We start from the raw sequence: 27653 nt of genomic DNA, 5'->3' as shown, positions 1-27653 counted from the left end.
TATGCAATTAACAGAAATAGGACATTGGCCTTATAGCCTGAGTTGCTTCAGCCATAAATCCAAATAAACTAAACTCCTTTTATTGTATACACTTCCTTCACACTTAGCAGGACTCATGATTATGTACAATAATCATTTATTATACATAATGGATTAACTCACATTCATAGCTGTCTCAAGGCCAGTGAAAACTATGCAGGATAACTTCTCTAATTTAAATAGAAATATTAGATAGTCTAAATATATACACACACCATATTTTTATATTTCTTTTCCTTTTATCGTAGCCAGGCCAGTCTCATATGGAGGCAGCATGGTTTTTCATTCCGCAAAGTAGGCAAACTGGCCATTAGAACACATGCAATTAACAGACATAGGCCTCATAGCCTGAATTGTTTTGACCATAAATCCAAATAAACTAAACCCCTTTTATCACATAATTATAATTTATTAATGGCAGGAGAAAACAATGCTTTCATACTATAATATATGATTTTTAATCATTGGAGGGCTCGATGGGTACTGGGAAATTGTTGTAATCATTTATTGTACATAAATGTTGCATCTGCCGAAAAAACAATCAGAAGTGATTTGTTTGGGTTAATTTTATCTTGTTATACCTAGTTGATAGTGCATATTTTGCTCTTAAAGAATTGCATATATTCAAGTTTTAATTCTGTTTTTGTTTATTTATAATCTTTTAAAAATCAAAATCATTTCACAAACTAATGCTTAATTTTTGCACTTATACATAGTTTTTCTCTATAGAAAACAAAACATATCTTTATACATATCATGACATTTATGATGCTGTTGCAGTACTCTGAAATGTATTCCTTCATTTCTCAGAACCACTTATGACAAAATAAACATAGTTAAGTTGTCTACATGACATGTAACTAAAGCAATATTAATAATCCCATTCTTATAATTAATTCATTTTCAGCATTTAGCTGGTACAAATAGCAAAAAAAATAATAATCTTCACTCTTTGTTTTAGAGAAAAGAAATGTAGTAAATAAAATTTGGCTTCATGGATTTTTTTTTTATTTGGCTTCATGGATTAAATATCTTAGATGCATTTTTATTACATTTAAACTACCAACATTCAAAAATGTACTCCATTAAAGAAAAAGAAACTAACAATTGACTTCTTAGATTACTTGCATGACTACCAAATGGTTCATTATTTTTTCTGTCTATAGTAAGGCACTTACATAAGCAATCACAGCTGCTACCCATCCCAACAGTACAGCATCCTTAAAACACTTAATGATGTAGCCATGGCATCCTCACCATCAATTTCCTGATATGTACTTTCAAGGAGTATACAGGATTTATGACAGTACTATACAATTAATTCATGTTAGAGGTTTAATGGAATATTAACAGCACTGAGAAAGGATTAAAACTAATTTTAATACTTCAAATATTTCGTCTCTGTCAAAGAGACATCTTCGGGGATTACAAAAACTTTTTGTAACAACACACACACACAAATAGAATACAAAGCGAAACGAAAGTCCTATCTAGGTGGTGCGCCCTCTATAGGCATTTGCAGGTGGCCTGGGATGTAAAGAGGGATCTCTGATAATTAAAGTTTCCCAAATTTTGGGAAGTTTAATGCAACCACATTTGTTTAAATTAGGTTGATTTCTGAGTGCAGATGCAGATTCAAAGCATAGTATTTCTTTTTTGAATTTACTATGGTGGAGCATGTTAGTTTTTTTCCAGGAGATCCTGTGGGATCTATCCAAAACATGGTCTGCAAGGCCAGATTGACCATAATCGTGTTTGCAGATGTAAGAACTGTGTTCTTCTAACTGGATGGATGCTGACCTGCCTGTTTGTCTGAAGTAGGCAAGTTTACAGGAACAAGGTACTCTATATACACCAGGCACTGAAAGAGGAGGGAGCTGGTCTTTAGTGGAGTGGATAAGGGTAGCAAGTTTACGGTGGGGCTTAAAAGCTGTATGGAGGTTGTACTTTTTTGATGATTTGGCTATTTTTTCTGAAGTACCACGGATGTAAGGAATGGTGATGGTTTCTGAAGTTCTTCTGAAGAGATGGTCGGGGAATGGGGAAGGACTTGATTATTTTTTTAATTCTGTAGTCATTATAGCCATTGGAAAGGAAGGTGTTGTGTATGTGTTTGAATTCGGTTGAAAGGGCAGTTTTACTGGAACAAAGATTGTGGGGCTTATTAGTCAGAGTTTTAATAATGCCATATTGCTGGGAGGGGTGGTGGTAGGAGAGTTTGTGAATGTTTCTGCCTGTATTGAGTAGGTTTTTATATACAGAGAAAGAAAGGTTACCATTAGGAAGGCATGTTACTAAAACTATTGTTATTTTCCTTTTCCATCGTAAACTGGATTCTTGGATATAGACTATTGAGGTGACTGAGGAAGGAATCTGGACCATGAGGCTAAAATAGAGAACACATCAGCTACATATCTTAGCCAGATAGAAAGTTTTAGAGGGGAAGAGTCAATGGCTCATTTTTCAAAATTTTCCATGTAATAATTGGCAAGAGGGGGAGGGAACCAATGGGAGTTCCCTCTATCTGTCTGTAGATTTTGTTCTTCCAAGAGAAATAACCAGAGTTGATGGCAAAGGAAAAGAGCTCTAAGATATCAGAAGGAAAAACGTTTTTTAAGAGTGTTAAGGGTGTCAATTAGGGGAATATTTGTAAACAAAGAGATGATGTCAAAGCTGACCAATATATCTGTATTATTTAAAGTAAGATTTTCAATTAAGTTTTTAAAATGGGTGGAGTTTTTTACATAAGATGAGGTAAGACCAGTGGGCGGGGGGGTCAAAGAGTTAGCTAGCTGCTTTGATAATTTGTAGCAAGGTGCATTGATGGCATCTACTATAGGTCTTAGGGGAGAATTAGGTTTGTGGATTTTGGATAAACCGTATATCCGGTGGGGACAAGAACAGAATGGTTTGAGGTTTTTTATAATGTCAGGAGGCCAGGAAGAAACTTTTTTAAGTAGATTTTTTTAATTTTTAACTAGTTTTTGTGGGATTGTGTTCCAGTGGTATGTAGGTAGTGCAATCACGGAGAATTATATCCATTTTCCGATTATATTCTGAGGCAGTGAGAACAACAGTGGCATTACCCTTATCAGTTCTGGTGATGACAATACTTTTTTCTTTCCGTAATTTTTTGAGGGCAGAGAGTTGACTGGAAGATAAATTAATTTTAGGGGGTGAAGAACAGGAGAGAACATTAGCTACATCAAGTGTGATGTTATTGGCTGTTTCTGGAGCTAAGTGACAGATTCCATATTCAGTGTTGTACATAATATCCAATACTGGAACTTCAATAGGTGCGACGAAATATTGGAAGTGTTAAAATTAGTTTTAATCCTTTCTCAGTGCTGTTAATATTTCATTAAACCTCTAACATGAATTCTTCACAGCACTTAATCCTCAACACACACATAACTATACAATTAAGTTTACATTAATACTAATCTCTTGTCAACAATTTTGTTTCCAAGTAGTTTATCACTTGTCAGCACTCCAGTATTATCAAATCTTATTTTCCTGCATATCTCTTGAGAGTACATAAAATAAAAGTCATGTTGATGATGTCCAGTTTTCTAGGGCACTTCTAACTGCATCATTCCACCTAGGTCTTTTTTCCTGTCATCTGGGCATCGCACACCTGTTTTGCTAACCTTTTCTCTCTTTTTCTGTTTAAATGATCATATATCACCTTAGATTAGCTCTGCTTAAGCATTCTTGAATACTAAAGTGTCAAGTTAGTATTCATCCATCTGTTTCTAATATCTACATTTTTAATATGATTCTCTATTGATACCATTTTTTCACTCCTGTAATTTTTCTCAGAATTTTCATATCTGTGATCTCTAAGGTTTGACCACCAGTTGTACATTTTCAGATCCATAAGTTAAAATTGGTAGCACTGCTAGTTTAGTCATCATCATCAAATTCCTGACATGTACCCTCAAGTGGTGTACAGGATATTATGATACTACTACATGAAAAATTTACATCATTACTAACTTCCTATCTACAATTTTCCTCCAAAGCAATCTGTTACCTGTCAAGACTCCAACATTATCAGATCTTTTATTATTTTCTTATATTCTGTCTTCTAAGGCACTTTTTACTGTATCAATTCACCTGTCTTCCTCTGGATCTTTTTCCTTCCAACCTGTCATAGAACACTTGTTTTGCTAGTCTTTCCGCTCCCATTCTGCTTAAGTGACCATACCACCTGAGATTAGCTCTGAAAACGCATTCCTGGATGCTGACAATGTCAAGTTCTTTCCTAATATCCTCATTTTTAATATGATATTGCCATTGATGCCATCTGTTCATGCCCCTAATCTTTCTCAGGACTTTCATATATGCTATCTCTAGTCTTTGGTCAAGTGTTTTACTTCTAACCCAGCTCTCAGATCCATAAGTTAAAATTGGTTTGAACACTGTATTGTATACAGCTAATTTAGTGTTTTGACTAATTTCTCTCTTATTCCATATAAATTTATTTAGTTGACCTCCTACCATACCAGCTTTGTTGATTCTGTTGTCTATTTCCATATTTAATTTACTATCTTCATTAAAAATCGTGCCTAAGTAGCTAAAATGTTTTACTTGTTCCACAGGTACCATTCACAACACAGTTGACATTTTCAATGATTCTGCCTATTTTCATTGTCTTTGTCTTTTTATTGCTGACCTTCATACCATATCTATTACAAAGCTATTCAATTTAGTCAGAGAATCTTGCAGACTTGTAGCGGATTTATTTAGAAGTATAACATCATCTGCATAAAGCAAAGAGCTGACATTAATATCTCTGATTTTGATATCAGGGTTAATACCATTTTCCTTCATTATGTAATCCATATAGATAATGAATAGCAGAGGGGATAATGTACAGCCTTGTCGGACACCAGACTTAACATCAAACCATCTTCCTGTACTTCATTTAATTTTAACTGCTGACTTACAACTCGAAGACTAAGTATTTCTTGATATAATGCCCCATTGACACCATATAACTGTAGCATTTTGAATATGCCTTTTGCAGGTCTACAAAACGTAAATGCAGATTTTGTTGTGTTCTCATGATTTTTCAACCATTTGTCATAAAGTGAAAATCTGATCCTGACAGCTTCTATTTGGTCTGAATCCAGCTTGTTCTTCACCAAGTTTCCCTCCACAGTCATTCTCAACCATTTCTCAAGTATACTTGCATAAATCTTACCAGGAACACTCAGTAGGGAATTATCTCTGTAAATCTTACATTCAGTTTTATTTCCCTTTTTATATATGGGTACTATGAGAGCTCTACTCCAATTATCTTTAATTCATCCCTCTGTCTAGGCCTTCTGAACTATGCAGTGCAGCCACTGCAATACTTTTTTATCTCCATACATGAACATTTCTGATCAAATATCATCTACTCCCACTGCCTTTCCACATTTCAGGCTTTTGATGGCTTACTTTTTTATACTTCAAGTAGTGATATGTATTCCTGATTGCATGCCTGTTGTGTGTTTTTTAGCATTGTGCTGTCACTGCTTGTTTCATTTAGCAATTTTTTAATGCAATTACTCTAATTTAATTTGCTCTCTAATTGCTTTTACAGCACTCTTTCCTCCATTTCTGAGCTTTTTTCAACAACCTCCAAAATATCTTGCCACCTTCTTGATATTTATTTTCTATGTTCTTACCAAATATCTTCCCATGGCTTTGTTTAGCTTTCTTACATTTGCCTCTGTATTCTATAAGAGTACAGCTGACTTATTCGGCAGGAACTTTTGATGTGCTTTCTTCTTCTTTCCTTTCACTGCCTCTTTAACTTCCTGTATCAACCATGAAGTTGTGATATTTCTATCCTTGCAGACAACCTCACCACATGCCTCTCTGGCTGAATCTCCAAGGTTTGGTTCCTGTTCTCAAACTCTTTCATTTTTTCTTGAATAAGATTTGTGTATTTTAGTCTACAGTTCACATCTGAGAGCTGCTCAGCTTTTATTCACTTTAAAACTTTCTTACATGTACTTCTTTTCAGTATGAATCTCAATTTTATCCTGCTCATTACTAAATGGCGATCACTTCCAAATTCAAATCCTCTGTACACTCTAGTGTCTTGCACCAGTGAGAAAACGTCACTATCAACAATAACATAGTCAATGAGATTTTTCTTATTCCTTGCCTCTTCTCTCTATGTGAATTTGTGCACATTTTTATGATGGAATATTGTGTTAGTAATAACCAGTTCATGTCCTTAGCAGAAATCCAACAGGTATTTGCCATTATTATTAGCTTTGCTCTTTTCTCCAAATTTTCCCAAAATATTTTTGTATGTCTGACAATAATTTCCTTCTCTGCAATTTATATCCCCCGACAAGGACCATCTTTTCTTTTTGATTGTATTAGTTGCTTTCTCTAAAGCCTCAAAAAATTTCTCCACTTCTACTTTAGTAGAACCTTCTATGGGACCATAGGTACAAATAAGTCTCATTGTCCAATTCCCCGTTCTGATATTTGCCCACATCACTCTACTTGATATGACCTTCCATTCAAGAAGATTAGCTTCGTATTTTGTGTTGAACACTATAGCTACTCCTTCTTTTCCCTGATTGTTATTGCCTGAATAGAACATTTTGTATTTATTGCTCAGAAAGATATGAGCAGTTTGTCTTTTTTGTTTCAGTCTCCCCTATTATGTTGATCAGGTACTTATTCAGTTGTGAGCTACTTCATTTCTTTGCCATTCAAGGTTCTTATGTTGATAGTACCAATCTCAAATGTTGATGTTGAGTTAGTATGTGTTTCAGGATTTGTTCCAGTAGCTGACTTTTCGCTGTTCGCCCTGGTTCCCTGGTGAAAACAACAGGGGCCTTGTTTAACTGGGCGATGCCTCAGCCAGTATGAAATTCTGTCATGTTTTACTATCATTTCATATTGTGGTTTAAGCCAATAAGAATATAATTTGGTTGGCTAAATTCCAAATTGCCAGTCATCCTCATTTGTTCGGTATTCAGGTAGATACCTAATAGGGTGCACCATGGGAAGGTGAGGATTGGACATTAGGTCAGAAGCCCTGGTTGGTTCTCTGCATTCCTGTAAAGGCTATATGGTGGTCTTCTCTCAGTTATTCTTCAGCTTTGACCCTTAAGCACTCCAGGCCAAATACTAATTTATTTTTTATTCCGTATAAATTTGCTGAAGTGACTTCCCACCATATCAGTTTCGTTTATTCTGTTGTCTATTTCCATGTTCACTAAATATTGCATGTAAATAGCTGAAATATTTCACTTGTTCTATAGATTCTCTTGAAAATGCAGTTGAAGTTTTCCATGTTCTGCCTATTTTCATAGTTTTGATTGTTTTATCACTAGCTTTCATGCTAAATTTGTTACAGCTGTTATTCAGTTTAGTTAAAAAAATAAAAAAAAATCCTAGAAACTTACACTGGATTTCTTTAGGAGTACAACATCATCTGCATAAAGCAAAGAGCTAAGTTGATATATCTGATATCAGGTTTAATGCCACTTTCTTTCATAATGTGATCCATATTGATAATGAGTAAGAGTGAAGATAGTGTATTCTTGTTCTCACACTTGCGTTAACCCACTTTGTGTACTTCCTTCAATTTTGACTGCTGGCTTTGAACTTAAATAGATTATGTATTGCTCTGTATGTGGTTTTCTTTACCACATAAAATTGGAGCATTCTTAATCGCTTTTCTCTTGGCATCTTGTCATATATTTTTTTCCAAATGTAAGCACAGCAGATCCTTGTATGTTCCCTGGATCTCTTAACTATTTGTCATAAAGCAAAAATTTGATTCTGACAACCTCTGTTTCACCTGAAGTCAGCTTATCAATTTATCTTAGCCTTTTCTCAAGTATGCCTGCATAAATCTTACCTGGAACACTCAGTACAGAAATTCTCTACTAAAGTGTTCCAGCTAAGAAACTTAGAGAGTTTAATAAGAAATTCTCCACTGTGTAATTTTTACATTCAGTTTTATTACCCTTTTTTGTTGATGGGAACTATGAGAGCTCTATTCCAATCATCTTGAATTCACCTGACCATTCATTCTTATGCAGTGTAGTCACTGTAGAACTTTTATATTTTTGAGCATTCAATTCTATATCATCTACTCCAACTGCCTGTCTACACTTCCACGGCTTTTTTTTTTTTCCTATCTTAAAATTGATATTTGCTCAAATATAGTATACCAGAGCTATTTCTGCAAATGACACAGCCCTTTTAACTGAAGTGCCAAGGTCTTGGGAAATAGTCATTCTAAGACCACATTTAGCCCACCTTCTCTACATTAACTTTGTTGTTATCCAGTCTCTAGAGGGCACCTTGTTAGGACATTAGTTCCTTTTTAGTTACACTTTGTTTCTGCAACAACCTAATGGAGTGCTGTGTACATTTACCATTGTTGTAATTTGTGCTCTGATCTGATTTGGGAAGATAACCAGAGAAATATTAGCAAGTTTCAATAAATTAATTATTGTAGTTTGTCCAGTGTTGTTTATACAACGAGGCACTGTTAGGAATTTGACTGCCTTCCACTACCTTGAGACTTCACCAGAACTGAAGATTAAGTTAAAACAGCCGAGGTAGGGCAATGCCACTTCCTTTGCACATTCTTGTAACACACAGACTGATATCCCATCTAATACCATTTCTGTGTTTGCTTAGAGATTCTGCATTATTGGTTTGTGATTAGGTCCTAGAGCAGATACCCAGGGAGGGTAATGGATGGCAATGTTGTATGTTTTAAGTGCCTCCGTAGCACAATTGGAAGAATGACGGTACATTGCGCCCTTCAATTAGAAAAGGCCTAAGTTTGAGTCTCGTCATGACGGGAGGAATCTTTATATGAACTTTTTCAATCGAAGGTGAGTTAGCCGATCTCATATGGAGGTAGCAGGGTTTTTTCTCCTGGAAACTAGGGTTTTTCATCCCACATACAGACAAATCGGCCCTTCGGAACACACGGTTTACCTTACCTATCCTCTTCGCTCCCTGCTGAGCATAGGGCCTCAACCATTGACTTCCATCTGACTCTATTCAGTGCTTCTTTTTTGATCTCTTTCCAGGAACATCCCAGCTGTCTTGCCTCTGTTTCTAGTTCTCTTCTCCATGTTATCCTGGGTCTACCTCTTTTCCTCTTGCCTTGGAGATTCCATTCTAGTGCAATTTTTACTATTTCTTTATCTGGGTTCCTGATTGTTGACCTATCCAGTTCCATTTTCTTTTAGTGAGTTCATTTCTGATGCTGGTTTGACCTGTTCTCTCCCAAAGTTCTATGTTTGTTATTTTATTTGGCCAGTATATTCCTAGTATCTTTCTCAAGCATTTGTTTATGTAGACCTGTATTTTATTTATGTTACTTATCCTTACAAACTCTTACATTCATCAAAGAGGTTCTCCAAGGTCTGTTTATTAAAATATGGTCTATTTGGTTTTTGGATTTCTTATCCGGTGATATCCATGTCTGTTTACGGATGTCTTTACGTTTAAATAAGGTTCCTCCTATGATCATATCATTGAAAGTGCAAAAGTCTTTTAGGATTTCCCCATTTTTGATACAGTTTCCTAAACCTTCTTTTCCCATTATTCGTTCAAATCCCACATTACTATCTTCTACTTTTGCATTCATGTCACCTATAATTAAAAGCATATCTTTACCTTTTACTTCATCGACTTCTTTTTGCAGCATGTCACAGAAGTCTTCTTTCTCTTCTGTTTTTGCATTGTTTGCTGGTCCATATATGTTTATTATAGTCACATTTCTGTATTTGATTTTAAATTTAGCTTTGATGATTCTTTCAGAAACTGGTTTCCATTCAATTAGTGCTCTTCTAGCATCTGTTGTTAGCATGAAAGCTACACCTTTGCCATGTGTGTCATCTTCATTTTGGTTTTCAGAATATAAAATGTATTTGTTTGTGGTTAGATGGATTTCTCTGCCACCATTCCATCTTGTCCATTTCTCTGGTTGGTAAGTTAGCTTTTCCACTTTCATACAAAGTCCTAATATTCCAGCATCCAATTTTGGCTGAAAGTTTTGGGCTAAAGAGGTTTTTTCTTGGGGTTTTCTGCCTGTGATCTTCCCCAATGGGGGCTTTCACTGCTTGCTTCATTTTCCCAGTACTTCTCCCTCTTGGTTTTGTGTCAGTTTTCCAACAATGGTTGAGGTTTCTGTAGTAATATGTTTTTTCTATATTATGGTTGCTAGCCATGAGTACAACCCTCCTCCTTTCTCATCCGAGCTTGGGACCGGAAATGGCGGAGTTACACGCTGTTTACAGACAAAAAATACTAGCTGTGGTGGTGGTGGTGGGCAGTGGATGGCACTGGTGTGGGTGATTGGTGGTGGATGGAGATGGGGAGTTATGCAATGGGTGTCCTCCCACGATGAGTCTTCGGACTTCTTGAAGGTGTCACGAACAATAATAATAATAATATCCTAAGTATTTCCAATTTAACATGTTCCAACCTCAGGTCTTGTCACATCTTTCACTGCAGTATATTTTCACCCAACTCATAGGTCTTTGCAAAGTGGCCACTCAGTAACTCACTATTTTGTCTGCTTCTCTGAGCTCCATATCATCATCTCTAGTCATTAGGGTCATTCTTTCATAGTCATTATACTCACAACATATTGAAAGAACTCTTCAGCTTTTGGCTATTCATCTAATGTTACTCAGCTAATTTCTTCTCATAATTTGATTTTCCCTTTCTTACTATGCTGGTCACTCTTCTTGCCTATTCCCTGTTCACCTTGGGAACTTGCTGTTCATCTTTTATATATCCTCCACAATATTTTCATTTTTTGCAGTTAATGCATAATGATAGTCTGCATTCACCTGATTCCTATCTGATTTATTATCCTTTGGTAGTCTGACATTTCTTCTTTCATACACCCCTTAATCATCTCCCATAGTGCTGCTTCAAGCTCCTCCAAAGTTTGTCATAATCACCTGCCCTGTAATTCAACATAAAATAACTCCTCTTAACCAAAAATTCCACATTTGGCAATCTCCCAAGTAAAACTGCACTATCGCTGAGAAAATTGGATATGGATAGATTCTCTGATGTTACTACCAGATCAAGCTCTCTCAAATTCCCTCCATCACTTTCTGTTTCAAAAAATTATCTCTTAGTAGATGAATAAATTCTATTCTCTTCCTGCAATGTGATCTTTCCTCATTTCACTCTATATCCCCATAATTGAGATCCTCCATAATAATTTCTTCAATCTGTACTTGTACTAATTTGCCAGTGCATGTCATCTACATTTTCCCTTGTGCTTTCCTGGTGCCCTCTATCACTGGACTGCCTTGAATACACTGCATTCCACATCTCTTCATAGTGATCTATTCTTTGTTGTCTATCTAGTCTAACCATAAATGCTGTTCAAGTTGTAACAGTATTTATGGCTAGCTACCAGTAAATCATTTACAGCTTTCAATTACAGCACATATGTATAGCAGCACTCAGTGTTCAAAATGTTCCCCCCCCCATCCCGTTTGTCTTCATGCACGCTCAAAGTCTGTGAAGCCACATTTCGATGGCAGCATGAACAAGGATATTCATATTTACAAATTTAGGGACACAAAACACGTGTTGAAATGATTATTTTACTAATTATTAATAAGATAACACTTGATGTTTCGACCCCTGTATTGAGGTCATCATCATCAGAAGGATACATGTGTATAGGGAACCAAGCTACATGCGCTTGCACTCTATACTGGTAAATTAAATCTATGCTGTTAATTAATATTTTTCTTAGCCTGACCTCTAATGATAATAAAATAAAATAACAATTAAAAAAAATAAATATTAAAATAAAAATAAAAGATTAAATGAATAAATAAAATAAAAGTATAATTAATAAATAAAATAAATAAAAAACTACGATAAACTCTGCTAAAGTCCTCATGTACTAAGATTCTTCTGAATTTGTACAGTTCAGATTGTTATACTATGATTTTCTTCAGGACTTGTTACAGTTCAAGTTGCTATGGAATGTTAAGGGGAAAAAAACACTTCACTAAGTCCTCTTGTAGTGGGATTTTTCTTTGGTTTGTTCTGGTTACTATAAAGGTTGCAGATGGGTCCTCCACATTCTTGGAATGGTTAGGCCATCATTTTTGTTCAGATTTGGGTTATGTTTGAGCATTTCACATGCTTCTTTAAATTTCCTCTCAAACCAGGTTTTGGTGCTGTGTAGGGACTTGGTATTTTTCCAATCAATTCTCTGGTATGTTTGGAGTGCATGGTCAGAAAGGCCAGTTTTTCCAAAATGGAGGTATTTAATGTGTCGTTTGTGTTCGTCCTTCCTAATTGGGATGGTTCTCCCTGTTCCTCTATGTATGGTAGGTTACATGTGCATTGTATTTTGTATATCCCCTGGGTGGAAAAGGATCTTTGGAAGAATTGAGTAGGTGTCTTAATTTTGTCAAGGGTTTAAAGGTGGTTTTCAGATTGTATTTGTATGGTGTTCTGTCTATTTTTTTGGAAATGCCTCTAACATAAGGTATGGCAATAGCATTCTTGAAATCTTTTTTGTTTTTTACTAGTATCTCTGTGGAGGGTCTTGTGAATAGTTTTTTTATTGTATCCATTTTTTATAAATGTATAGTTGATGATCTTGTATTCCTGGTTTAGAGCTTGTTCATTTGAACAAATAGTTTGAGCTCTGGGTTTAAGGGAGCTTATGACACCTAGTTTTTGTGTTGGGTGGTGATAAGAATTTTTGTGTATGTACTGGCCTGTGTGTGTGTGTGTGTGTGTGTAGGTTTGCGGTAGACTGAAAAGGAGAATGTGTGAAGAGTGTGTCTAGGAACAGAAGAGAGTTGTTTTTTTCTATTTCAATGGTGAATTGGATACATTTGTGTTGTTTGTTCAGGTGGCTAAGGAATGTATTTAGTGCTTCACGGCCGTGGGGCCAAATGGCGAAAATATTGTCGACGTATCTGAGCCAAATTTTGGGTTTTAGGCGCTCATTGCTCAAAGTCTTCCATATAAAAATTAGCAATTGGGGGGTGGGAAAAGTGGCGAGCCCATGGCTGTACCCTCTTTTTGAAGATAAAAATTATTTTGCCACACGAAATATCCAGAGCGGAGTACGTGGGCAAAGAGGGCCGTGATGTCATGTGGAAATATGTTCTGTAGGAGCAAGATAGTATCACTGATCAGGACATTGGTGAAAAGGGAAGTTATCTCAAAGCTGACTAATAAATCTTGGTCATTGAGTGTAATGTTTTTAATTTTGTTTATGAAATGTGTATTTTTTATGTAGGAAGGGGACTGACTTAACAATTCCTTGAGTGTGGCCGCTAATTTTTTGGCTAAGTGGTAATTTGGGCTGTCGATTCCTTCAACAATCAGACATAGTGGTGTTTATGTTTTGTGTATTTTTGGCAGGCCATAAATTCTGGACATGCGGGCATAATTTGGTATTAGTTTTTTGTTGTTTCTTCCACCCATGTGTTAACGGATTTAATTAGTTCAGTTCCACCCATGTGTTAACGGATTTAATTAGTTCAGTTGTTTTCTTTTTGATATGTTTTGTGGGGTTGTAGTTTACCATTTGGTAGGTGTTGTGGTCCGATACCAAATGGTTCATTTTCTCTATGTAAGTTGTCCGGTCTAAACATTCCCTTTATCTGCTTTTGTGATTATAATGTCCTGGTTATTTTTTAGGGATTTAAGGGCCAGTTTTTCCGTTTTGTTTATTGCTGCTTAATTTTTTGTTTGAATTTAGTATACAAGATGTTTCCATGCATATTTTATCAGCTAGATTGGCCAGGAGGGATCTTTAACCTCTCTCGATATGATAAACGATATCAAGTTTGTTTACTGACCTCGACGCAATGGCGTAGTTTAGACCTTTCTCCAGCAGTGAGAGTTTCACCTTGGGTGAGATTATAGTTTGATTGGTTGATAACCAAGCCGTGGTCTGATGGTAGTTGGTTGCTCCTAGCTTTGTTTGTGGGTGATTGGCTGCTCCTTTCGTTATGGCATCCTGATTGTCTTGTGCTTTCATGTTGTTGTAGTGCTTCATTATTAATTTTTAATTATTATTAATTATTAACTTTTCCTTGTTTTTCAGTAATAGGTGCTTGGCCGAGTCATCTGTGATCCTGTCTAAAATATTTTTGGATTGATGTAGTCAGATAGCTCTAATTTAAGTTGTACAACTTTGGCTTGGGTAGGTTTTTTCGTGCCTCGTGGATTTGTTCTCTTAACAACGCTTTTTCCAACCGGGCATAGATACAGAGCGCTTTAGCTGATTTAAACTACTCCTTTAGTTTAATGCAGTTGGTATTAAGTTGCTGTCTCTACATCGTTTCAAAAAGGCTAGTCGATTAGTTAACAAGGAAACATGTATATTTAGCTTACCATAGAGGCTGCACTGCTTGTGTGTCAAATCTCCATGGATTATGATGACTCTTTCTTTTAAGATTACACGGTAATCAGCATTCATATTTACGAATTTAGGGACACAAAACACACATGTTGAAATTATTATTTTCTTCTTATTGTGCTATCTTCTATCGAAGGTCAGCGACCATCTTGGCGAACAAACTGCGCTCTTGTGCTAATCTGAGCAGTTGTGCACTGCTCTTTCCTGTCCACGTCTTGATGTTGTCAAACCATGATATTCTTTTTCTTCCTCTAGTTCCTTTGCCATCAATTCTTCCTACCAAAATAGTTTGTAGAAGTTGGTATTTGCTGTTTCTCATGATGTGTCCAAGATATGATGTTTTTCGTTTCTTGATTATTTGTACAAGATGTTTAGCTTTGCCAATGGATTTTAAGACATCTTCATTGGTAATGTTTTCTGTCCATGATATCTTTAGCATTCTTCTATATAGCCACATCTCAAAGGCTTCGATTTTCTTGATGGTTGTCGCCTTCAATGTCCATGTTTCAACTCCATAGAGCAGAATAGACCACACGTAGCATTTCAGCATTCGGCATCTGACTTCCATGTTTAGGTCTTTATTGCAGAATAGTGTTCTCATTTTCATGAAGGACCGTGCAACTTCAATCCTTGTCTTTATATCTATTTCTGGATCCCACCGTTCATTAAGCCAGCAACTAAGATATTTATATCTTGACACTTGATCAATATTTTTCCCATTGAGTGTCAGTTTCATTGATGAGGCTGGATGTTTGCTGATGATCATGTATTTTGTCTTGTTGATGTTTATATTTATTCCCATTCTTTGGCTTTCTATGTATGCTCTTTCAACGAGTTTTTGGAGATCCATAATGTTATCTGCAATTAGCACGGTGTCATCTGCATATCGTAGGTTGTTAACAATCTTTCCATTTATTGTGATTCCCTCTGGACATTCTTCCAATGCTTTTTTAAAGATTACCTCTGCATATATGTTGAACAGGAGTGGTGAGAGCACACATCCTTGTCTCACTCCTCTTTTGATGTTAATATCACTGGTGGTAATGTTGTCTAATTGAACGGTAGCTGACTGATTCCAATACAGATTTGTTATTAGTCTTATGTCTTGTTCGTCTAGCCTTATTTGTTGAAGGATTTCTATTAAGTTGGTGTGTCTGACTTTGTCGAATGCTTTTTCAAAATCTATGAAACACATAAAGACAGATTTCTGTTTTTCTATGCATTTTTGTATCAATATTTGGGTACAGAAAAGGGCCTCTCTAGTACCAAAACCATTCCGAAAGCCGAATTGTGTTTCACTTAGAGTTTCTTCACTTTTTCTATAAATGCGATTCTGAATTACTTTCAAAAATATTTTTAATGTTTGGCTCATTAGACTAATAAGTCTGAAGTCACCACAGGAATTCGCTTTGGGTTTCTTTGGGATAGTGATAAATGTAGATTTGAGCCAATCTGATGGAAATTCATCACTTTCATATATTTTATTAAATAGTTTTTCAAGAAGTTTGATGTTATCTGGTTCGATTAATTTTAAAAATTCTGTTTGCACACTATCTGGTCCACTGGCTTTTCCTGTTTTACTTGTTTGTATAGCATTCTCTATTTCGCATTTCATGATTGCTGGTCCTTGAATGTTATCTTTTATATTTATAGGCTTCTGTCTAGTATCATTGAAAAGTTCTGTTACATATTTTATCCAAATCTGTGCTTTATTCTCTTCTTCTAGAACTATTTTTCCATTTTCGTCTCTTAGAGACACTATTTGCTTTTTCCTCAGTTTTCTGGAAATTTCATTGATTTTCTTATACAGATTGAAATTATCATGTTGTTTCTGAAGCAGTTCAATTTCAGTACATAAATTTTTCATCCAATTTTCCTTGGCTTTTATTTTTTTCTTGATGATGTTATGTGTTTCTGTATACCTGGCTAGGTCTTTGTTTTTATACATTCTTCTTGTATCAATAAGAGAAAGAATCTCATCTGTCACCCATTCCTGTTGTTTTATATTATTCACATAACATACTTCTTCAATACTTGTTGTTACGATGGCATTCTTTAAGCTATTCCAAAGAGATTCCACACTTTTATTTTCTTCTATGTTAATCTGTTGTAATCGCAGGTTAAGCTGTGTCTTGGCACTTTTATTTATGTTCGGGTCTTTCAGTTTTTCTACATCAATTTTCTTTTTCTTCTTTTGTGATTTTTTAGCTGATTTTAATCTAAGACGTACTTCTGCAACTATGGGATTGTGGTCTGATGAGATATCTGCTCCAGGATAAGTCTTTGCACTCTTTATACTACTGTGGAATCTTTTATTTATCAGTATATAATCAATTTGATTTCTGACAATATTATGTTGGTTATCTTGAGGCGATTTCCAAGTGTACAGTCTTCTGGGTGGAAGTTTAAACCAGGTATTTGCTATTGTTAGATCTTCTTTCTGACAGAATTGGACTAGGCGATCTCCTCTGTCATTTCTGGTGCCTAAGCCATGTTCGCCAACAATTTCTCCATCACCCCCTCTTCCCACTTTTGCATTGAAGTCACCCATCACTATGCTTATATCATGTTTCTTTGTTAGGTTTTTAATCTCTTTTAGGTGTTCATAAAACTCTTCAACATCTTCTTCACTTTTGTCAGCTGTGGGTGCATAAGCTTGGATGATATTTATGTTAACGGGGTTTCCCTTAAGTTGTAACAGCATTATCCTTTCAGAAAATGGAATCCAATTTATTACTGATTTATTGATTTCTTCATCTACTATTACAGCTACACCATGTCGATGTTTGTTCTCATCATTCCCAGAGCAATACATTGTCATATTATCTTGTTGACACTTTCCAGATCCTGGCCATCTTGTCTCGCAAATTCCCAAAATCCGGATGCCCAGCCTCTTCATTTCTCTTGTGGCATTTCTTAATTTGCCAGCTTCATACAGAGTTCTGACATTCCAAGTTGCAATTTTAAAAGTGGACACCATTTTGAGCCCGGAGATTCTTCGCACCCCTGTCGCATTTAAGGGACGCCGGGAACTTGGGGCCAATTGTAAGGGTTTGCTCGCCATGGTGGTTGTTCTGGAGATAAGGTAGAGCAGTAGTTTCTCCATTTGCTTTCTGCTCCGCAGTATTACAGACGTACACAATATAATCATATTGCCATTTGCAAATCTCTGATCACAAGCTTTTCCGTCATCATTTGGCTTCAACCTTGTGTCAGTACTGACAATGCTGCTTCCCAATGTCAGGGGCTGTGACCCCAGTAGGTACTTATTTAATGGCGGCACTACTCGCCATGTCACCGAGTTGTCATTGGGTTTTGTGAGGTTTTAAGTGAGACAGAGTTGCCACTTCTGCTCCCCCACGCCCTGATAGTTCAGTCGCTGTTGGTCCACGGCTGCTTATTTGCCAGATTGCTCTGCTTATATCGCAGCTAACCTCCATATCTGAAGGCTGTTCCCCGATCCGCCACCTGGGGACGCACCCGGTAGTAGACAGCTCTGCCCCGGGTTATTATTTTACTAATTATTAATAAAATAACACTTGAAGTTTCGACCCCTGTGTTGAGGTCATCATCAGAAGGATACGTGTGTATAGGGAACCAAGCTACATGCTTCACTCTATACTGGTAAATGAAATCTATGCTGTTAATTAATCTTGTTCTTAGCCTGATCTATAGCGATAATTAAATAAAATAAAATAATTAAAAGATTAAATTTATATTTTTTTTATATTTATAAGTTTATTGTAGTTTTTTATTTATTTTATTTATTAATTATACATTTTTTAAAATTATTTTATTTTATTTAATGATTGCAGAGGTCAGGCTAAGAAAAAGATTAATTAACAGCGTAGATTTCATTTACCAGTATAGAGTGCAAGAGCATGTAGCTTGGTTCTCTATACACATGTATCCTTCTGATGATGATGACCTCAATACAGGGGTCGAAACGTCAAGTGTTATTTTATTAAGAATTGAGTAAAATAATCATTTCAACACGTGTTTTGTGTCCCTAAATTCGTATGTGTGGGAATGTGTGGAAGTTGTTACAGTATTTATGACAAGACTGTGTACAGTTCATTTGCTATTGTCGTGACGTTCTATTTTCATGTTATGTTCTAAATCCGCCATCTTGGTTCAAGTCACTCTTATCAATGTAACAACTAATTGCAAATTGATCACCAATCCAAAAGTAGGGAAATTTATAATTATACTGCGCCACCCTATTTTTAGATTAGTCTATATAAAATAGTAGGATCAATTCTTAATTAAGTTAGCAGCCTCCTCATTTATTTAGGCCGAATTACTTACTATTCCACCTGGGGTTCCTGCAAGATTCGAATATTTATGAACGGTGCAATAAAAAGGAATTCAGGCAAACATAATGTTTAGATCAACAAAATAAAACATTTAATATATGATATATATAACAAATACAAGAATACTGCTTTAAAATGAAACAATACAATTAACTTAATACATCTTGCTAAGTCACTCATGCCAATTCAATGTTCTAAACTTTCACATACAATTCACAGCTTCAAAATCACAAGCTTTCTTAACTCAAGTTAATAAAACGAAACTTCTTATTTGATCAGTCTCCACATATCCATCAGCTGTACTTAATGTTTAAATTCACAGGAAGCACTAATCAAGGTAGACAATATTCCAAGCAATCTTATTTCGGACTTTGAACTTCGAAGATATGTTAATGTTAGAATAAACAAACAAGTATGACTACTCTTACCAGATACAATCTTCAATACATCAATGAATTGTGAGCACACTTATGAATTAACTTATTTACGTTAGCGGAACACATTAATAAAAATTCTCCAACGATTTAACTGAACTACTGTTAATCACGCTTCACTACTCTAAAAAAAACACATCAATAAGGCACTGATATCTTTCCTTGTTTACTTTTCTCAAACTAGTTAATTTCAATATGATTCTTCTCAGGGCAACATAGAATTAAGACGTAATCCTAGACTAACTGGAACTAATCAGAATTTTTCATTGAATGTCCAGTTCTTTATTTATCCGGATACGGCATTAATTTTCCTATATGACACAGCTGACTTCACTTGCAGCTAAGTATATGATTCACTATGTTTTGGCTCACTTCTAAGCACTATTCTCATGAATTTCTGCCCTAGAGAACTTATAATTTTCTTCCACTTCCTTTGCTTGTATCCTACCTTCCTTCCCGCTCCGCAAAAACTCCCTCCCTTCTCTCTAATTAAAAATCTTCTAATATATATTTTTCCTCTCCTTTCAGTCCGAAGGTCACGCTCTATTCGACTCGTGCTTGTTTATTTCATGCGTCTCCATGACAACAAATAAACGCAAATATTTCGCTAATGTAATACAATGCTCTACTACTACATGAGTGATTACATAACGTTAAATTTTCACAAATAAGAATAAACAGAATATTTGAGCTACTTAATCAGCTTTTTCATTACGTATAGAATTAATTATAATAATACTTTTTGTTACATCATATATATATTTTAGTTATTATAAATTCTGCACATATTATTGCTTAACAAATTAATAGTAGGTTAAGTTTAGAATAAATATTTAAATAGTAATCCTAAATTAAGGAATAATAAATAATTTTTATACAAATCATGATTAATACATAATAAGCAATGTTAAATGTGAATGAAAATAAAATAAATTACACAACATAGTTTCATTCACAATTTAACACTATCATCAGCAGTACTCTATTACTGCTGAAAATACCATATCCTTCCCAATTTATGCCTGTAATTAAGTCATCTGCTGTCACCTAAGTTTCAGTACTTATAACTCTTAATGAGGTTGCACCAACAAATGTCAAAAATTCCTCCCACTTATTCCTGATTCCTCTGCTATTTGTATGCATAAACTGCAGTATCCCCCCCTTAGACCACAACTACCTTTATACCTTGTATCAACTACCCATTCAGTTTTGTTACCTGAAAAGCTATATTTTGAAGTTTTTTGGTTATTCTCACCTTATAGGTGCTTACACACTCAACATGCATCCCCTTCTCCATAGCTCTGGTTTCCCTGACTTAGCACCTCCACACTCTCAGTGAACAATGCTCTCTCAAGACACTTACTCTCTCATACTTTTCACCTTTCAAGTCATTAGTCCCTGCCACAACAATCAATTCTCTCATTTTATATTTCTGTTTCCTATCTGCCTCAGTGTATCATTAATTTTCATACCAGAGAAACAAGATTTAGTCACAGTCTTGTTTGGTATCTTCTGATCAATAGAATCACCATAAAAAGTTTTGTCCTTACTCTTCTTTCTACATTTATTTTCCTTACCTCCTCTTCTTTTCTTCTCAGCTCTTCAACTTACCTGGTTTTTTGCAGTTATTTGAGCTCATGAAGAACTTGTAAGTGCACTTTTTTTTTTTTTTTCCATGATATCCTCTTCATTCTCCTGACTTTATATCACTGCACTTTCATAAAAAAATCTCACTGACAAATTTTTTCACCATTTGTCAACATTCCCTCCATTTTCACTTGTTTTATTCATCCCACACAACTGCCACTCACTCTCCAAACACTTTCTACATATTCACCCACCAGTCTCGCTATCCTTAATGGATATACACACACACACAGAGTATTGTCTCAGGCACAACTGATCATGATATTGCCTGTGTAATATGGATGAACTTAATTTTCCACAATTTCATTAATGGTATCCTCATAACTTAGCTTGCACAATTTTGTTTGTTATATATGTCAAGATTTTTTAGTTTTATATGAGTATATAGCATGTTTAATTATTTTGTTAATGGAAAAGAATATGAAATATTAATATAACAAACTGAATTCCCTTCAATTTAGACTCATAAACTAATTTTTATCTATTATTGTCAAATATTTCTTTAAATACAAATCACTGCTGCCTTTGATTTACAAAATTAGAAAGCCACCAAGTGTAATTATTTTACTGAACAAAATTAAGGATAATTCTGATCATTAGTATTTATTATTATTATGATTGCCATTTCACTTTCTTGATATTTTTCTCAATGGCAGAAATTTCTCAAGAAAATAAAATCAAGTTGAATTATTCATAAATACTGCAGTTGGTAATATGTTGCACATTTCTACTGACTCCTGGCCAGTTTTATTTCCATTATATATTTCTGGGCTAGTAACAACTGAGCAAGTTGTAATAATCATGCCACTCTGAGTAAATCATCCATATTGTTTTTGTTGTTTTAGCATCCCAAGTGAATCATTAATGTTTATTGCAGTATATCAACATGAAAAAACGGTAGCAGTTGAATAAGACAATTCAATTCTCTATGACATCTACAATATGTTTTTATGTTAATGCACTCAATTTAGAAAGGATCTTAATTCAGCATGAGGAAGACTTCATTTCAAGAATATTTATCATCAGGCAATAGTTTTATTTGATCACAAGACAATATTAGGAAAGAGCATTATGTGCAAAATTCTTTTCTCTCTAAACTGGAATTTTCTGATCCTTACATTTTTAATTTTCATTTAAGAGTAAGAGAAAAATTCAAAACCTAGATATCTCACAGTTTAAAATTATATTTCAAATAATTATTTTTAATTTTAGGATTTGCCAACAGTTATGTCTATGTACCTCTCATTATTATCCAGAGTTGTTCTTCACAGTCAGCATTGTTTTTCTGTTTTGCTGCAGGAGAAAGCAAATCAGGAAAATGGACAGGTATGCAAACATATTTAGTAATTAATTTTAATGTGACAGTTGTTTTGCTTTGTTTTTGTTTATTATTTTTGACTGTTTATTACTGTTTATATTAGAGGTATGCAAATCATTTAGTAATTGGTTTTAATATGGTTTTGCTTTGTTTTTGTTTATTATCATTGACTCTATTACTGTTTGTCTTAGAGGAAGTTTGTGTAATACAGAATACAATTTTACAAACAAAATGGTATTCCACATTTACCGTATGTCCCTCTAATATGTTTAACTTGCTAAAATAATAGACATAGACAAGTACAAATTCTTGCATTATATATATGTGATACATACTGCAATTATTAATCTATATAAACAATAGTATATTTTGAATTTAGACAGAAAGTGTTCTTGGCAGGCTACTAGACGTATGGTTAGACAAAATGCCAGTAGTACATCCCATAGAGAGAAGGAAATTGTTAGGCTTAGCATTGGCATCACTTCTTACTTCAAATGCAAGGTAATTGTTTTTTTGTTTATGAATACATTTACTACTGCATCATTTTCTCTCTTTAAAGAAAGATGAATTTAGTATAATATCTGACTTACTTCCAGTATTCCATTAAACTAATATAATGTTAACGTAGTGCTTTACTTCGGCATGTGATATTATGCTCTTAAATAAATTCAGTACAAGTCTGCAGGATTCTGTAACTAAATGGAATAACAACTATGACAAATTTGGCATGGAAACCCATAAACAAGTAAAACATTTCAGCTATTTAGGTGCAGTTTTTAGGGAAAATGAAAGTTAAATATGGAAATAAACAACAGAATAAGCAAAACTGGTGTAGTGGGAGTCAGCTGAATAAAATTATATGGAATAAGTGAGAATTAGACAAAACACCAAATTAGCTGTGCACAAGGAAGTGGTCTAACCAGTTTTAACTTATAGATCTGAAAACCCGGTTAGGAGTCAAACAGCTAATCAAAGACTACAGATCACTCATATGAGAGTCCTGAAAAAAATAATGCATGAACAGATAGCATCAATGGAAGAAAAATGTTATAAATGAAAACATTAAGTTGGACTTGATATTAGCATTCAGGAATGTGTAAGCAGAGCTAATCTCTTGCATGAGGTAGTGTGGTCACTTAAACAGAATGGAAAAGGAAAGATAGCAAAACAGGTGTTTGATGCTAAGGTGACAGGAAAAAGATCTAGAGGAATGGTGAGATCTAGGTGGATTGATGCAGTTTAGAAGTGCCTTAGCAGAACAAAATATAAGATCTGAATCTGTCTGTTATCTGTTAGAAGCAAGTTCTAACAGATAACAGACTAATTTGGAAGAAAACTGTTGATAGTGAGATAATAGTAATCTAAACTTTTCATTTAGTACTATCATAGTGTCTTTGGTGGTGTATGTTAGTAATTTGGTGATGATGAGGATGCTAGCAGTATGTGCTCTTAAATATTGTAGAGAAAGAATAATGTTGGAAGCTATGCTGTGTGTAAAAGTACCTAAACAAAAGTCACAAGAAGATATTGAAAAATGAATAAAATTATACAGGAGATATATGTCCTGAAGATATAAAATGTTTTGGATGCTACTAAGAAAGCTTACAAATGGAGGAATGATTACCATAGAAGAAATCAAAGATCACAGAGTAATATAAATATTTAAGGTAATGTGGATGTCTGGAGTAAATACTTTGAAAAATTATTAAATGAGGTTACAAACAACAGAACAATGTAGAAAATATCTAGGAGGAAGCAAGTCAGAATACACACACACACAAACACACATGTGATAGAAAAGGTTTTGCAGTGACTACATAATCTAGAAGGGTTTGTTACAAGATCAAATCCTAGAATTGATGGTTCCCCCAATCAAAACTAGCATTGTTGATTCCCCCAGTCTCTAAATCTGTCAAACAAAACATATGCAGCAGCTTTTCATGCTCCTTCACAGTTCAGTTCCAAACTCACAGAACAATTTTCCTTCCTCGTTCATTCTACTATTGTCTTTTGGAGCAATCTCCCCTCTTGTGTATTTCCTAAGAATTATCTGCAGATAGATATAATATATAAATCTGCAGATCTTAAAGTTCAGTGTTATCAAGTTTCTTCTTTCTCTTTGACTTTTTATTTATTCTGAGCACTAATGTACTATAGGCTGAATAACTTCTCATGTTTACCATTAAAAAAAAAAACTTGAAAAAAATAAAAAATTATTGAAAGGAAATATTGATGAAGCACAAGTTGAACTTAGGCTAAATGGATGTTGTCCAAACCAGATTTTTATATTACAACAAAGAAATCATGGGATATAATAAGAATCTCAATTAAAGCCTTGTTTTCAGAGAAGCATATGGTAACTAGCAACACTTCAAAAACACGAAATTTGCTTGGTGCAAACGTAATCTTATTCATATAACCAAGTTGTATTCCATATCCGCTGTTATTATTTATAAAGGTTAATATAATCTAGAAACCAGACATGGAACTTTGGTAGATATTTTCATTTCCAGGCAATGAAAATATCTATCTGTTGGTTAGAAAGCAGATGATGCTATCCACTTGGTCAGCTGAGCTTGACAGATATGGATCATGTTATTAAAGAACGTGGTATCAAATCTGATATTCAAGTAGGAATTATTAAACTTAGTTTGTTGTTCTATACTGATGCTACAAGTCTTCAGGAGTCTTTATTCAAATTATATTCTTTCTTACAATGACTAAAACTGTAAAAATGCATAGGGAAGCCAAAAAGCTAACGGAACAGTAGTGAACTTAAAGAACAGGTTAGACATTCCTATTTAGGCACAATTTCTAGTGAAGATGGCATGCTAAATATGAAAATAGATGATCAAATAAGTCAAACACTTGGTATGGTGAGAAGCCAATTGAATAAATTTATATATAGAAAAGAGAGAGAGAAAAATCAGCATAAGAGATTAATTGAGCTGTGTACAAGCCAGTGTTCAAACCACTTTTAACATATTGATTAGAGAACTAGGTTAGAAATAACAGTTGATCAAAGACTGAGACCATTGATAATGAGAGTCTTGAGAATTGGTATAGGGGAATTAAATATATGGCCTCATGAGCAGAACCATATTAAAAATATATATATAAGGACACATGATGATGTATGATACTGTTGTCTATTGTTGAATTTACCTAACTGATGCAGAGAAGAGATTCAATTGAAGTTTATAAGTTAGTTAAGGACATATATAAAATAGATATAAGAGAATTTCTTATGTGGTGTGAGTGATACTGATACACTTTAAAAATATGCCACACTTGATGGTAATGCATCAGGAGACTTCCTGATCAGTTGAACATAATCCTGTTATCACATTCTTTGCCAGCCATGCTTATGGGGGAGGGATCCGAGTAGTGTACATGGAGGGGGACACTTTTGAGGCTATAGTAAAGCAAAGTGATTGGGATCTCTGTATAAGCAGCAAGCCTATTCAGAGAGATCTCTTTCTACTCTCTATTCACTAAAATGAACTTTTGGAAAGAAAACAAACAAGTATATGGTAACTGCAGTTAAAAAACGAATTCTACCAAAATATTTTAACATCCACTTCCAACATTTGTGCACATCATCACTTACTGATATTTAAATCCTACCTTGACTATTCAAACTATACTCTGCATGCTTTCTTCCACCACAAGGGTGGCATTTGTGCCTTTGAGCAGTCTAATATTCCATGCCAGAGAATGCCACATCTAGAGTCCTGTTGTTGTTTTTTTTTTTACCTTCTCTGACTTAAGATTTTCTTTCCTCATTTGCTATCTTCATCTGAGGTCTATATCAGTCTCCATATACTGAAATTTATTCAGATCTCATCAACTTCTTATCGCTAAAGTGCGATTGCCAGTTACCAAGAAGTATATATTTATGTGCCCTTTCAGTATTTACAAAAAAAAAAAGCAAGAATAAAAGGGGAAAAAAAGTAATAAAAAAACAATTTCTGTAAAATGAGTGGAGAAGATTTCGGTTTCTATGAAGTAAATGTTAGGCAAAATTTTTCTTTTTTATGCAAATGCCTTACTGAAATATCATAATACCTATTATATTTATGGCTATTCGCTTGCTTCTGTTTAGGAGTGTCCCAGTTTAAACGCCATTGGCTCTTTTCTCACGGATTCTTAGGGCATTGTAGATGTATATTTATCAATAAATATATGTTGCATAGAGGACAAGAAATTTGCACATACCAACTACTGTGTATGCGTGGGGGGGGGGGGGGGGATTTTGGCAAGTGGGAGAATTGAAATACAAATGAAAAAAACCCGGGTTTTTTTGAATAACATATATATAGATATATATTATAAGGGATGGGCGGAGCATTTTTTATATTTATATGAGGTGGGAAAGGGTGAAAGGAGTTGAAAACAGCAACTGATTTTTAGAGGGGGGGGGAGGGGTTGACGGGGTGCGGTCCGTTTCGACTATTCCTGGTCGTTGTCTGAACACATGGAGGAAGTGGATGCTATGTCAGGTCGGTTAGGTGTTTCTACTTTTGAAGTGTTTGTGTTATTGCCTATTGGTCGGGGTTGTGACCTCAATTTTATGTTGTAAAGCTTCCAAACTTCGGAGATTATGTAGGACCTGTATACGTTGATAGAGTTTGCGTCACACTTTATGGCTATTGTTTCTGATATTCTAAGCATTGTTTCATTGTCTTGTCTGTCTACTATGATGGCCTTGTCGATCTGCGGGGTATGTTTTTGTTCAAGGGCGTGGACAGCTATTTCCGTTTTTCCTGTGCTTTGTATTCGATTTTTCTTTTTGATGTTGCGTTTTTTAGTATTTAAATGTTCCGGAATAGGGATGTTACAATCGCAGAAGTGTTCTTGTAGTCTTGCCCATAAAGACCTGATAGTGGAACCTGTGTAGGTGATATCACAGTCTTTTTGGCAGGGAAATTTATAGACTACGTTGTGGTGTTCAAATATTTCTTTTTGTGTCTGAGATTTAGTGGGTTTTAGGAGATTTGCCAATTTTTGGTTTGTGGTGAATACCAGTTTGTAGTCAGTATGTTTGAAGATGTATTTGTATTTGCCAATGGTTTAAACTGGGGCACTCCTAAACAGAAGCAGGCAAATAACCATAAATATAATAGTTTTTTAAGAGGAGTAACATGGGAGTTTTCCCAGAAATAATATCCATCATAATACCTGCTTTCCATCACATACTGCATCACATTCCACATCATTTATAAAATGTAATGCAGTAAGATTTAAAAGAAAGGATTTGGCTCTGCCTTTTATTAAAATAAAAGTATAAAATCTATCTAATCTAATCCTTAGCTCACCAATGGTACTAATTGGTACTAATGTGCAATAGATTTGAAACCTTAGGTAGGAATATTTAAAAAAAAAAAAAAAAAAAAGCATAAAATCAACATTTGTGGGTGTGCATGTGTATTCAAAACTGGAAATACTTGGCAGTATTATGAACATTTGACATGCATGTGTAT

General features: G+C 34.8%; 1 protein-coding gene across 1 annotated transcript in view; it reads left to right on the top strand.

Annotated features, from left to right (window-relative positions):
- The window catches only part of Impbeta11 (importin beta11), a 277003-nt gene that overhangs the window by 231590 nt on the left and 17760 nt on the right, over window positions 1-27653 (top strand). The window contains exons 22-23 of the mRNA XM_090391468.1: window positions 22065-22178; window positions 22550-22671. Coding sequence (XP_090247594.1) covers window positions 22065-22178; window positions 22550-22671 — 236 coding nt within the window. The remainder of the gene's footprint in view (window positions 1-22064; window positions 22179-22549; window positions 22672-27653) is intronic.

Source organism: Typopeltis vanoorti, chromosome 4 (assembly GCF_054136105.1).
Source record: "Typopeltis vanoorti isolate ZY-2024b chromosome 4, IOZ_Tvanoo_1.0, whole genome shotgun sequence".
Taxonomy (NCBI): Eukaryota; Metazoa; Arthropoda; class Arachnida; order Uropygi; family Thelyphonidae; genus Typopeltis; species Typopeltis vanoorti.
The sequence above is the reverse complement of the archived record's forward strand: the minus strand, read 5'-3'. Positions and strand labels throughout refer to the sequence as shown.